Source organism: Silene latifolia, chromosome 7 (genome assembly GCF_048544455.1).
Source record: "Silene latifolia isolate original U9 population chromosome 7, ASM4854445v1, whole genome shotgun sequence".
NCBI lineage: Eukaryota > Viridiplantae > Streptophyta > Magnoliopsida > Caryophyllales > Caryophyllaceae > Silene > Silene latifolia.
The window spans coordinates 66236007-66251032 of NC_133532.1; the positions used below are offsets into that span (position 1 = coordinate 66236007).

Consider the following 15026-nt stretch of genomic DNA (forward strand, 5'->3'; position numbering starts at 1 on the left):
TCTTGGTCGATAAAAATTACTCTAATGTTTATCTATAGCCCAGAACACATGCGACTACGGTCACGAATACTTCCGTTGAGGTCAATCCAAATATCGAATAAATGTGTCCATGATCCAAATTCACATTAACTTGGGCACGGGATAGCCGATGCAACCCTCATCAATACGAATTCGGTGGATAGACATTTATCACCCACTTCCCCTACGTAACAAGGTTTGTACCCCGGGATAGCCGAGTGCACTCCCTCGCGAAATAGGTTTTCATGGTTTCTACTTTTGGTAAGGCTATGTCTCAATTGTTTATTTTAGCGAGAGGTCATGCCAATTTATTATCTATCACGTTTTAAGTGAACTAAAGCGGTGAACTACGATAATTCTAATTGACACGGTCGATGAACTCGATAAAATGATAATGCATGTTTTAGTTATGGCGATTTAGTGATGCATGCAACATATAAATAAAATGCAAAGCATAAAAATAAATCCTAGTATGGCCTTCCTAAAATAGAAAAACTATTTAACTTTTACATACTCGGAAACCAACTCCATTGGTCCCTTGAACTTCGGTTGTGGCACGCATCTCGAGGTAACACCGTCTTTATGCATCGCCTTCTTGAATGACACCGTCTTCAAGGAACTCCGGAATAAATAAACTACATAACAAATTACATAATTTCCTATTATACATTTGTAATTAAAATAAAATAAATCTATTAAATTACAAAACGGTGATACGAGATCACAATAAATTACAACCGAATCGATATTCCCATACATTTCGGGTAATATCAATAAAAACTAAGGCCATACTAAGTAAATACATAATTAAAAAATTACATAAAATAAAATTATGACAATCATAAATAAAATGCAGCATTATAAAATGTATGAACATGCCCAATTTTATGCTAAATTGCCTTTAAGTAGCAAATATCGTATATTTAACGGTTTTTACGGATTTGCGTGATTCAACGTTTTAAAATCACAATAAAATACATAAATTCATATTTATGCATAAGTTAATTACCCTAACCTCTTAGGACTCAAAATTAGTCTCCACTAACTATTTGACCATAATTAACTCATATTTCTTAAAATTGTTCATTAATGGACCTAAAAATACAATAAAAATGCTATAAACTTCAAATAAATCACAAAAATTCCAAATAAATCAAAATTTGAAATTTAAACTTATGAATATTCTGGAAAAATACCGTGACACTCATAATATTCAAAAACTTAGGTTAAAATTTCGTAATATTATTGGAAAAACTATGTTGCGGTTTATCGGATTTTTCAATAATTATCATAAAAACATGAGAAAAATTATATTCATCAACTTTTTAATTTTAGATCTGAAAAAGATAATAAAATGCAACATGTGACGTTTTTCCTTAGTCATGGAGTATGTTTTAGCAATATTTCACTAATTAAGTCACTATTTATGCTATTTTTCATCAAAAAATCATAAATCATGCATAAAGACTTCAATATAGCCTTTTATTTTACACACATCTTGTAAAATTGCATGTGACATTATACTAAATTTTAATGACCAGATTCGAAATTTATCTCATATTTACCTATTTTTCTTCTAAATCCGATTTTAAACATGAAAAATCCATTTTTCGAGCATAAGAACTCCAAAAATTCTGAACATTTACAGGTCATCTCAAAATAAAACATGTGATAACATATCCAAAAATCACTGGAAAATACGAAGTTTAGCTAATTTTAGTCCGAAAATGACATTTTAATCATAAAATCACATTTTTAATGTCATTATTGTATAAGATGAACAATAAAAATCCATAAAATAACCAAAATATCCTAAAAACATTTTAGGACCAGAAACTTTAACATGCATAAATTTATTTCATGATATAACATAATAACACAAATTTACAAGTTTTATATGTTAATCGTATAACTCGGAAAAACTATAACCGATTTGCATGCAAACAACCAAGGCTCATGATACCGCTTGTTAGATATTTAGATCTATATACTCAACATATTCATATATGTTTAATGTTAATTTAGTCATAAAATTAAATGGTGATCTTATGCATGCAAACAATAATCAATTAAAGAAGAAATCATCATCTTACATTGGTATTTCGGTTTATATGGGCACAAGAGAGTTCTCCTACTCTCTTGTTCTTGAACTCTCCTTAAAGGATGAACAAGGATTCAAGAAGAGAATCTCTCCCAAGGTTTTATACCCAAGATAACAACTTAATAAAATTAATACTATTATTACTAGAACAATATTAATTTTGCATAAAAATTGACCCAAAATATTTGTTTTGGTCTCTTAAAACCGGTTAAGAGAAGGAGAAAAGGGAAGAAGTTTTTATCTCTCTAAAACTCAATATTTTAGATTGTATGTGAATGAATAATACACACTAGTTATTCAAGTAGTGTATAAGATGAATTATAGGGCAAAAACTCTCTATTTTTCTCTTCTCAAAACCGGTGGAAGGAGAGAAGAGAGGGAGCCAATGCATGCACAAGTTTGTCTTCACAAGAATAAGTAGGCATGCATGGCTAGTATTAGGCTAATATAATCATGTTTTCCACTAACTCAATTAACATAATATATTGCTAATACTACCCCATTATTTCGGTCCAAATAGATAAAATGGACTCCATTTTATTTTTGTCAATTTGTCACATGTCATATGTCACATGAAATTGTTATGTATTTTTAACATATTAAAAATCAACGCATTAATAAAAATACGTCATATACAAAATCGACTTAGTAATTCATAATTACTTGTACCAAAATATTTTACCAATTATAAATCACAACATCTTGTTATTTATAATAATTTATTCATTCAAATGCAATTGTTTCCATAAACAATAATTTCATCTAAGTAATGAAACAATTCGATTACTTAGACCGTATCTTATTTAATCAAATTACAATGAGACACGTAAATATTACTTCCAAAATCGTCCGTTAATTTTAAGTAATTTAATTGACCCTTATCGTCATACGATCAATTAAATGATCAATTAAGTATGTTACCCTTTAGGTATGACCTAAGGGGATCAACTGATCACCACCGTCGCACGACAGTAATGTCAAACTCTAGTCAGCCAATCATTACCGATATGTGTGGACCAGTTGACAGTAAAATATTACTTCCCAATTGTATTCTTTAAAATGAGATTTAACATGTGATCATCATGATCAATAGTTGTGATCGCATTATTGTCGGAAGACACATATTCCAACAAAGCTAGGGTACCTTTGTCCTCAATCGTTAAATGCTTTTGTCAAGAATAGACTCCCTATGGTGTTAGAAACACTGGAGGATCGTGGAATTCCCCTTTTTGCCTAGACAATAAGAAGGGTCGTCCCCTCTCTACCATGCACAAAAATGGATACGATGGATAAAGGGATCGATAGTATTTGAGTTTCATTTGGGAGTTTGCTTTTGTTGTTGTTTTTCCCCCCAATTGCTTGTGGCATGTAACATTTGAGAACACTTTCTTTTGCCATTTCTTTTTGATTTTTGGCATTTCAATACTTGACAATTTCCAACTTTTTGCATTTTCTTTTGAACATTTTCAAAGTCACCCCATATGTAACGAGGGTGCTTATATTTGAAGAATTAGGAGTCTATTTTTGCTCCTCTTTTCATTTTTGCAAACTTTTTCTTTTCTTTTCTTTTCATTTCTTGAACTCAAATCAATTTCTTTTTGTGCCCATTCCCTTTGATGACAAGATGTGTGGTAGAATATGGATGATTGATGGTTGCATGGTTTCAAAGGTCACCTTAGAATAAACGGTAGCCAAGGAGTTATCACACCACAAGGTACTCTTGACTAGGCCTTAATCTATGGGTCAAAGGATACTAGCATGACACATCCTAGGGTGTTTTACAAGTATTCTAAAAAGCAAAGTCTTAAGAATAAAAAGCATCTACTAGGGCCTATATACACTTGTCAAGCTTTCCAAGTAGACGGTTTCACAAAATTTTTCTAACATGCAACTACATGCCATGATGCAACTAACATATATACATCCTAATGCATATGATTCTACCAACTAATATGCCAAATAATCTAAATGAAATCCTAAATTCACATTGTTTATACCGCATCAATCAAAATAAAGCCACATAGTCATTAACATAAAGAGGAAAAAGGAGATTGGAAAGATCATACCAGCCAGTCTTCAATATCCTCATGTCTTGGATGTGGCGTAGTCGATCAATGTGAACAAGGATAGACAAACATAATATATACAAACAATATACAAAACTATACTACAAAGGAAATGAACTTGTTTTTGGATTTTTAATTTTTCAAAAATTTTTTGATTTTTTCGAAATTTTTGATTTTTTTAGATTTTTGAATAAAAGTCAAGTTAGACTTCCGCATCTCCACACTAATATGGGCATTGTCCTCAATGGCCAATATGATAGGAAATTATGCAAGTATGATGCATGATTTATATACTAAATGCAAACTATACTAAGCTACACTACATGATGCATGGGTTTTTGTTTATGACGGAGAGCGTAATTCAGATTACCTCCCGTTGCATATGCATGTACTTCCCCAAACCAAGATAGACATTATTTCTAATGTCTTAAATTTCGAGGTAGTTCATGCACACGAAATGCAATGCATGAAACTATATATTGTCATTTTGGATTTTTCAAGTGGGAACAATAAAAAGAACACCTCAATGGGGCCAAGGTGTTAGTCCTCTGTGTTGCTAGGACTCTCCAAACAAACCAAAGACAAATATTGTACAAGTTAACAAAACATTAAATTCTTTCATGAAAATTGAAAAAAAAAAAGAGGGGATAAGGAAACTTCACTTAAGCTTGAGATGGGTGCCTCATGCCCGCTCCATCTAGCTATGAAGAGATCTTCTAGAGATCGCCATCATCCCCCTCTAGGTCACTATCCCATATTTCCTTGGATGCATCACTTGTATTAGGGTCCATGAACTCATCTTCTTCGCTATTAAGCTCCACCGTATTCCCACCGCAAGATTTGTCGCTCCCTTTATCTTGTTGCCCATTTGCCCTTCATTTGCTTTTTCCGAATTTGGGAAGAGTATATCGATTTGTGCCCAAGAGGGAAACGCTTCCTCCTCACTAATCTTCCCTTGTTGAATCATATCGTGGAATTGAGGGTAAAGTGCATAATAGTTGTCCATGGTAGCTTCATATTGTCAGAAATGCAAGTCTTGGAGAATTCCCATTACAAAGTCATCACGGGGGAGGATAAAGGGGTTAGGGTGGTTGTATGGTTGATATGGAAAAGGGTAGGGAGGTATCTTGATTTGCTCATCTTGATGTTGTTGCTCTTGTTGTTGTTGGGGATTTGGTGGTGGTGGTGCTTGCCTTGCTTGGATTGGGTTTGCCGGGATGAGGTAGGATGGGATCGGTGATAGAGGACCCCTTCTTGGTGAGATTCTTGGTAGACCGGTCATTGGTAGCTAGATTGGATCACTCCTCTTTGTTATCCACTTGATCCTTTTATCAACCCCCTCAAGGGTTATCCAATGATGATGCACAAGAAGGAGGTCTTCATTTATCCTTGTATTCCCGGAGAGAGGAGTGTACTCATTGTTCTCATTAAATTTTGGATTGAAATGCTTTGCAATCTTTGTAATGAGCCCTCCATTAACGATGTGTTTCATCCCATCATCATCTCCGTTTTTAAAGTTACCCCACTTCTCAAGTAGTACAAGAGGCGCATTAAAATGGTACCCACCCCTTCCTTGGATATCGAGATAAGACTCCATGAACACAAGATCGAGTTCGTTCATAATTGTCGGGTCCCGGCGTGCAAGGAGGGTGCCGGAAAGGAACCGGTAAGTGAGTCTCAAAATAGGGGTTTGAATGTGGAAAGCTAGACACTCCTTGATGTACATGAAATCTCGGCCGGTCATGGCTCTCCATAGGGGTGCAACACTATATTTCTTCGGTTTTAATGTCCGGGTAGGCGAGACATCAAGACCAAGCACATTAGCAAATTCCACTAGAGTCATCATTCTTGAAACACTTTCCAACCTAAATTCTATGCAATTCGTTCTATTCAAGGTTGTGATTTTTAAGAAGCTTAAAAATTCAAGAACAAGGGATCGGTAGGTTTGCTCGTGTATGTGAAATAGGGTAGAGAAACCAAACAACTCAAAAAGGGCTTCCATTTGATGGTAAATCCCAAGCTTCCTTAAAGTTCTATGGCATAAAAACTTAGTAGGGAGAATGTTCTTACGAAGAAGTCGGTGAAAAACGAGCCTTTGCACATCATTTACGAATTCAACATTAGAGAAGTCATCAAGCTTGGTAAGATCCACAATTTCTTCATGCTCTCTCCTTAGAGTGTTGATGTGAGAAGTAGAAGAGCTTCCTCTTACTCTTGGTCTTCTTCTATCCCTAAATGAAGATCCCTTTGGTCCCATTCTTTGATTGTGGAGTTGGAATTTTTGATTTGTTGAAGTATGGAGATGCTCTTTGTGGATTGAATCTTGCCTTTGAAACCCTAGAAATTTGGAGTTTTTGTTTTTGTGGAATGAAAGAGTGTTTGGGATATGCTTTGGAGTCATAAGAACGTGGGTTTTTATAATACAAGTGGAAGGAAGGGTGATGTGTCACAAATTGTGTGGTGGGGAGAATTAAAATTGTAAAAATCGGGAGTGAAGGCAGCAGGGAGACGAGCGGATTTGGGCCTGGGACGCTCGGATTCTCTCGTTTTGGGACGAGCGAATTCCTGGGAAGACGCTCGGATTCTCTTACAGTGGATTTTTCCAAAAATTGAAGAAGCCAAGACGAGCGGATTGAGCTTAGGACGAGCGTCTTTTCTGAAGTAGGACGAGCGTCTTTTCTTAAAGACGAGCGGATTCTGTTACAGGAACTTTTCTTAAAGTGTTGCAGCAAAAAGACGAGCGGATTCTTCTTCTGACGCTCGGATTCCTGCTGAACGAGCGGATTCTCAATAAGACGGGCGTCTTAGTTCAAACCGAGCAGATTTCCTCCTTAGACGCTCGGATTCCTTGCTGCGGATTCTCCTTGATTTCCTTGACTCCGATAAAAAGCTTCCCCACACTCGAAAACTAGTTCCTTCCTTCATCAAAAATCATTAGTGACCCTCCCTCACTCACTCTCATGGAAAGAATTTATGTTTATGATAAAAGGAATGCAATAAAATTATAAATACAAGTTAGTGGGGTTAGTATATTTACAAGTGGTGGTTTAGGGAGGACTCCACCAAACTCTCCTTTTGATGATTCCTTCAAGGATGAGGAGGCCCGAGGTAGGTGACCTTGACCTCTCCAATAAATGCTCCCACATAATATGGCTTCAATCTTTGACCATTGACCTTGAATTTGCTTCCATCTTACGCCTTGATTTCAAAATCCCCATACTTTCCAACCTCGGTGATCACATAGGGACCCATCCATCTAGAGTTCAACTTCCCGGGAAAGAGTCGATATCGGGAATTGAGTAGAAGGACTTTATCCTCTTTGTGCAAGGCTTTTTGCTTGATCCTCTTGTCATGGAGCAATCTTGTCCTTTCCTTGTAGATCTTGGCATTCTCATAAGATTGTAGTCGGAATTCTTGCAACTCTTGAATTTGTATCATCCTCTTTTGACCACTTAATTTGAGATCAAGGTTAAGGGCTCGGATTGCCCAAAAAGCTTTGTACTCTAATTCGATTGGCAAGTGGCATGCTTTTCCATAAACAAGCTTATAATGAGAGGCTCCTATGGGAGTCTTATAGGCCGTCCTATAAGCCCAAAGAGCGTCATCAAGCTTTGTGCTCCAATCCTTTCGGGTCTTGTTTACAACTTTCTCAAGAATTTGCTTGATCTCTCTATTCGAAACTTCAACTTGACCGCTTGTTTGAGGATGATATCCTAAGCCGGTTCTATGTTGAACACCATACTTGGTCAAAAGGGATGCGAGCTTTTTTTCATGAAAATGCGTTCCTCCATCACTTATGATTGCTCTAGGGACTCCGAATCTTGGGAAGATTATTTTCTTGAAGAGCTTGGTGACCGTCTTTGAATCATCGTTTGGGGTGAAAATTGCCTCCACCCACTTTGAGACGTAGTCTACGGCCACGAGGATATACTTATTTCCATTGGATGTCACAAACGGCCCTTGGTAGTCGATCCCCCAAATGTCGAAGATCTCCAACTCTAGTATGCCCCTTTGTGGTATTTCATTCCTCCAAGAGATATTCCCCGTCCTTTGACAAGTATCACAATGAATGATAAATTCCCTTGTGTCTTGGAACATCGTAGGCCAATAGAAGCCCGATTGAAGAATTTTTGAAATGGTTCTCCTTGCTCCATGGTGCCCACCGTAAGGTGACGAGTGGCATCCTTTTAAGATTCCTTGGACTTCCCATTGAGGGATGCACCTCCGGTAGAGCCCATCACTACACTCTTTGTAGAGATTTGGGTCATCCCAAAAGTACCTTTTTACTTCGAATAAGAACCTCTTCCTTTGGTTGTAGTTCAAATTTGGAGGGAGTACTCTTCCAACGATATAGTTGGCATAATTGGCAAACCATGGGGTGATGTGCCTTTCAAGTTGTGTTTGAATGGCCATCAAGATATCGTCGGGGAATGAGTCATTGATCGGCGTTTCTCCTTGTTCATCATGAAACCGGATCCTTGACAAGTGATCCGCCACTACATTTTCGGCTCCTTTCTTGTCTCTTATTTCCAAGTCGAATTCTTGAAGAAGCAAAATCCATCTCAACAACCTTGGTTTTGCTTCTTTCTTTATCAAGAGGTGTCGGAGAGCACGATGATCCAAAAAGACAATCACTTTGGATCCAAGTAAGTAGGAACGAAATTTGTCCAAAGCATAGACAATGGCAAGAAGCTCTTTCTCGGTGGTATCATAGTTCACTTGGGAGGGATCAAGAGTCTTGCTTATATAGTAGATGGCATGAAGAGCTCTTCCTACCCATTGCCCAAATACCGCTCCAACGGCGTAGTTACTATTATCACACATAATCTCGAACGGTAGTTCCCAATTTGGAGGTTGAATGATCGGTGCCGAGATTAGTGTTTCCTTGATTCTATTGAAGGCTTCAACACACTCATCAGTGAAATGGAATTGGGCATCTTTAAGTAAAAGTTGAGTGAGGGGTTTCGCTATTTTTGAAAAATCTTTTATGAAACGGCGATAGAAACCCGCGTGACCGAGAAAACTTCTCGCCCCTCTAACATTTACGGGAGGTAGGAGTTTCTCTATCCCCTCAACCTTAGCTTTATCGACCTCGATGCCCTTTTCCGAGATTAAATGACCCAAAACAATTCCTTCATTGAACATGAAGTGACACTTTTCCCAATTTAAAACAAGACCAACATCTTCACATTTTTGCAATACAAGAGAAAGATTATGCAAACATGAGTCAAAGTCTTTTCCATAAATGCTAAAATCATCCATAAAAACATCCATTATGGTCTCTAGGTAATCCGAGAAGACACTCATCATGCATCTTTGGAAAGTGGCGGGGGCATTACACAAGCCAAAAGGCATCCTCCTATATGCCAAATTGCCATAAGGGCATGTGAAGGTGGTCTTATGTTGGTCATCCGGGTGTATAGGGATTTGAAAGAATCCCGAATACCCGTCAAGGTAACAAAAGAACTTGTTGGAGGCTAACCTCTCAAGCATTTGGTCAATGAATGGTAGGGGGAAATGATCCTTTCTTGTTGCGGAATTCAATTTTCGATAGTCAATGCACATACGCCAACCGGTGAGCTTCCTTGTGGGTATTAGCTCATTCTTTTCGTTTGTCACAACCGTGGTACCTCCTTTCTTAGGTACCACTTGAACGGGGCTAACCCAGAAAGAGTCCGATATGGGATATATGATTCCCGCATCAAGTAATTTCATAACCTCTCCCTTGACAACTTCTTGAATGTGGGGGTTTAATCTCCTTTGAGATTGGATGGTAGGTCTATGGTCCTCCTCTAGATGAATTCTATGCATACAAAAGCTGGGACTTATCCCCTTCAGGTCATCTAGATTATAACCTATAGCCTTTTCATGTTGCTTCAACACATCAAGCAATTTTCCCAATTGGTTTTCATCAAGTCTATCATTAACAATCACGGGTTTGGTCTTTGATTCATCAAGGTAAGCATATTTCAAATTTGGGTTAAGGGGTTTTAAAGTAGGGATTTGTACCTCACTTTCCTCCTTTGAAGGTTCATTGAGAATTTGCTCCATTTCCATTAGACACTCCATTCTCATAGCATGTTCAACTTGTTCTTCGGTCTCATCAATCTCGTCATACTCGAATTCCATGACGAATTCTTCTTGCTCTTCGGCTTGTAAGATGTCGTCTAGGATTGATTGCTCATGTTCTATAGGTTGATATGCTTCCACAAGGATGTTATGTACTAATTCGGATTGCTCATGAGTAAATTCTTTGTTAGCTAGAGCGGCCTCAAAAAGATCTACCTCCAACTCCCAATACATATTTTTAGCCTCACTTGCTTCCAAGGCTTCCAATGCTTGCATGGGGTCTTTGAAGAAAGGTATACGTAAGTGGTCCTCTACAAAACAATCTATAAGATCCATCTTGCAAAATATCGAACAACTTGAAAACAAATAGAACAAACCTTGAGGAGTTTTACTTCCCCAAGGTAAAGTAAGACACAACTAATAACAATTTAAGAAAATCTAAATCAAGTTAACACCGTCCCCGGCAACGGCGCCATTTTTGGTCCGTACTCACTTGGAGGTTTAGTTTTCGGTACTTGTCGTTAGGAGCACCTAGACCAAAACAATATTTATAACTCCACAAACAACTCTACTATTAGTAAAGAGGTAAGTAAAGGTCGGATCCCAAGGGACATGTATTGAAGTGAGATTTTCAATTGTAAGTAGCGGTGTCAAGGGGTGTCACAATTTGGGGTTTGAATAGAAGATCACTAAACTAAATAACAATGAAAGTAAACAAGCAAGATGATTAAAAAGGGATGTAAACAATTGATAAAAGGCACTAGGGTGTCATGGGGTCATAGGGGATTCATGGGAATTGATCATACAAACATATACTCAAATTATAAGCAAGCAATTATTGTTGTGATGGATCGAGTTGGTTTATATCTTACAATCCTAGGGAAGTTTGGGTCCCGGAGCCGAATCGATTAGATTGTACAACACCTACAAGTCGACTTAATCTTCCCTACTCAACTATATGCATGGTCTAATGAGACTCGAGTTGGTTTATGTATTACAAGTCTCATTGAAAAGATAAGTGATGGGTAAAAAATGCAAGGATTCATAGGCACGCATTTCATCAAACATAACATGTGCATAAGTTGAGATCACAACAAGCAAGCAAATAAACTATGAAAACATATTAAATTAAGCATGAATCATCCCCCATGTTGGTTTCCCCTAATTACCCATTAACCCTAGTTAAGGAAACTACTCACTCATTATCATGTTGAACATGCTAGCAAGGTTGTCAATCATACCAACAAAGTAAAACACGATGAATAAATGAAGATGATTAACAATAATTAAAAAGGGATTAAGAGAATTATACCTACTAATGATTCTAATAATAAAGCAAAGAATATTAGAAGTACTTGATGATTGATTGGAAGGTTGTCAATCTCCTAATAATAACCCAAATAATCTTCAATTACGCAAAATAAAAGATGAACAAAAGAGAGATTAAGGAAATGAGATTTTTATTAAGACTTGATTAAAAGTTGATTACAAGATTAAAGAGAGATTAGGATGATATAAACTACACTAAAGATTGATAAGAAGAACATGGTTATCTAATTAGACTAATGGGGTATTTATAGTGGGGAATAGGTACACAAATTAGGGTTTACTAAGGGCTTAAATGACGATTAAGTCCTTGAGGAATCGCTCCTCTCAGAAAAATATGCGAGTCTCCTTTTTGCCGGTCTTTCCGAGATATGCTCAACCTTCATAGAACAAGAATAAAACGGAATAGCTGTAACACAATCCGAGCGTCCAAGGCACGGGACGAGCGGATTGTCTGGCTGTTGGATGAGCGGATTCATTGGCTGGACGGGCGTCCCTCTGGCAAAGACGCTCGGGTTCCTGGTCTTGGACGAGCGTCCCGAGGGCAATCCGCTCGGATTCTGAGTCAGCTTCTTCTTTTCTTCCTTCTTCATCCTACAATCCTCGGGGATTTTGTCGGAGATGCAAGGATATTTTCTCATTATTGCCCAACTACTATAATATGTACAAAGGCCTTCTAGTCTTGTCTTCTCTTTGATGCTTGGTCATTGAATTCAATCAATTTAGCTCTATTTTGCCATGAAAATGCAAGGTTTGCACTCCTTTCCTACCAAGGGGACAAAACCTCAAAGAATATGCAAAACAAAGGACTAAAGATAATAAATGACCCAAATATGCACTAAAAAGCATGGGAACAAGGCTAATTCGGGGACTAAATATGCTCAAATAATGGTCACATCACCCATAGAGTAAAGTCCATTAGTAACACAGATATGGAGAGCATCCTTTGCTTCGGTTATCCCCCCTGTCATATTAATGCAGTAGTCCCTAGCAGCTAGAATGCCTCTCAAAGACTCTGAAAAATTATCCTTTGCACCAACAGTCCAGATATTATCAGTCTGAAGGCAATAATGTTTTGTCCAGTTTGCCCAGAGACGAGAATTTGGACTACCAAGCAGCCAGACCCACCTGAGCAGTTGTGCCCTATTCCATGCCATAAGCTCCTTAATGCCAAATCCTCCTTCATCCCAGGGTGGACATATGCTTTTCCAACTTTTGAAGACCAACTTCTTAGTACTCCATGAACCCCCCAAAATAAATCTTTACAGAATTTGTTGATTAAATTTGCTACAACTATTGGGAGTAGTAAACCAGTACACCAGAAGTTTTCCAAGCCAAAAATAACTAAGTTTATAAGTTGAAGCCTCCCTGCACAAGACAACAATTTTGAAGACCAGTGATGGATAGCTCCTTGCAACTTGGTAATCAGCACACTAAAGTTATCCTTAGTGAGTCTAGTGGTATCTATTAGTATACCCAAATATATGAAGGGAAAAGTTCCTTCAGTATAACCAGTGTTATTCAGACTAGCAGCTTTGACAGTATCAGATGTCCCCCCAAAATAGATACTGGTTTTATCTTTATTTGCTACTAATCCAGACCAGGCACCAAAAGTGTTAAGAGCATCAGTGATAGCTTGGACAGATGGAACATCATCCCTAGTGAATATCATCAGGTTATCTGCAAAGATGAGATGGGTGAGCTGCATTCTGGGGCATTTAGGGTGGTATGACACCTGGGGAGTGCTAGTAATAGTTCTTAGTTTCCTTGAAAGGATTTCCATGCTTAGGACAAAAAGGTAGGGTTATAGGGGATCTCCCTGCCTTAGTCCACTTTTGCCTTTGAAGAAGCCATGTGTTGATCCATTAACCTTCAAAGAGAACCAAGATCCAGATATATATACACTGCATAATCCAAGTGATAAATTGAGGGAAGTTATAAATTGCCAAAATATTCCTCACATACTCCCACTGCAATGAGTCAAATGCTTTCCTAATATCTATCTTCATAAAACATCTAGGAGTTTTTTATTTCCTGCTGTATCCTTTAATCGGACTTTGAGTAAGCATTATGTTCTCATGAATACTCCTTCCCTTGATAAAGGCTGCCTGTTCTTGCCCTATCAACTTTGGCAGAAGGTTTTGCATTCGTATAACAAGCATTTTGCTGACTGACTTGTAAAAAGTCGAGCAACAAGAGATAAGCTTGTAGTCCTGTATAGTAAGGGGTACCTCTTTTTTAGGAATGAGAGTGATATTGGTAGAATTAGCATATTACCAGTCTTGAAAAAATATTGGACTGCAGTACAGTAGTCCTCTTCAACTTGAGCCTATGAGTGTTTGAAAAATCCAGAAGAGAAGCCATCAGGCTCTGGACTTTTATTAGAGTCAATACTAAATAGAGCATCCTTTATTTCCTGCTTAGTAACTGGAGCTAGTAAGGTAATCCAGTCCTCAGTAGTAAGGGAAGCTCCAGTGGAGAGGACACTAGCATCTAACTTCTTAACAGTACCAACAGTCCCCATTAAATCATTATAGTAGTCAACAAAGGCATTAGCAACATTCTCAAGCCCCTGCTGAGACTGACCATGCTGATCTTTTATGGAGCCAACAAGTTCCTTGAGTTTTGCGAGATGCAATTTGAGCATAAAAATAGGCAGAGCTGCAATCATTATGCTTGAGATGCTCAATCTTTGCTCGTTGTTGGACATCACTTCTCTCAGCTTTTTTCAAGTTTTTATAATTCTCTAACTTTTCTCTTTCCTGGAGAATTAAATCTGCAGAGTAAGGATCCAATTGTAGTCTCCTTTGACACTCAGTTAAGTCCTGCCAGGAGAGCTTAACCCTTTGCTGTATGTTAGAAAAATTAGATTTGTGCAAAGAAATTAAGCCTTGTTTAACAAGCTTTAGCTTGTAGAAGAGTTTGTAAATTGGATGGCCCTTAATATGAATGTCCCATGCTTGTTGAATAGTTGCTTCATAGTTAGGATGATTAACCCAACAGTTTAAAAAAACTAAATCTCCTAGCAATGGGGAGAGTTTTGAAAGCAGTCACTACTACAAATACAGGCAACTACAACGACCCTTTAACAACGCTTATTCACGAAAATCACCATAAGACGTTGTAGAATGGATGGCGAGAATTTTACCAAACTTAATTACAACGGTTCTGTATTGTTAACCGTTGTTATTGGTTTTAACAATGGGTCATACTTTCAAAACCGTTGTTAATATAAAAACTAATATCAACAGTTTACTATGTAATACATTTTAACCGTTGTTAATAATTTGGCGCAAAATTAATGAAAAGTAATCATAACGGTTATATTAGAACCCGTTGTTAATACTTTTTAACAACGGTTGTAGACTCAATAACCGTTGTTATTAATGTTATGAAAATCTTAAGAACAACAGATTGTTTTATTTTGTTGTACACTACAAAACACA

At 37.4% G+C, this 15026-nt stretch overlaps 1 protein-coding gene across 1 annotated transcript; it reads right to left on the reverse strand.

Annotated features, from left to right (window-relative positions):
- Nucleotides 1–12461: 12461 nt before the first annotated feature.
- Nucleotides 12462–13363, reverse strand: LOC141590189 (uncharacterized). The gene is made up of 2 exons (XM_074410796.1): nt 12692–13363; nt 12462–12638 (listed from the first exon to the last, which is right to left on the reverse strand). The coding sequence occupies exons 1-2, from the start codon at nt 13361–13363 to the stop codon at nt 12462–12464; spliced, it is 849 nt and encodes a 282-aa protein (XP_074266897.1).
- Between the last annotated feature and the right edge of the window lie 1663 nt (nt 13364–15026).

Bases quoted from the DNA above. Each gene is read 5' to 3' on its own strand.
- LOC141590189 (XM_074410796.1), bottom strand. From the start codon at position 13,363: ATGGAAATCCTTTCAAGGAAACTAAGAACTATTACTAGCACTCCCCAG. The intron at 12,639-12,691 runs GTAGTCCAAATT...TATTGCCTTCAG, and splicing joins CAGGTGGGTCTGGCTGCTTG to ACTGATAATATCTGGACTGT.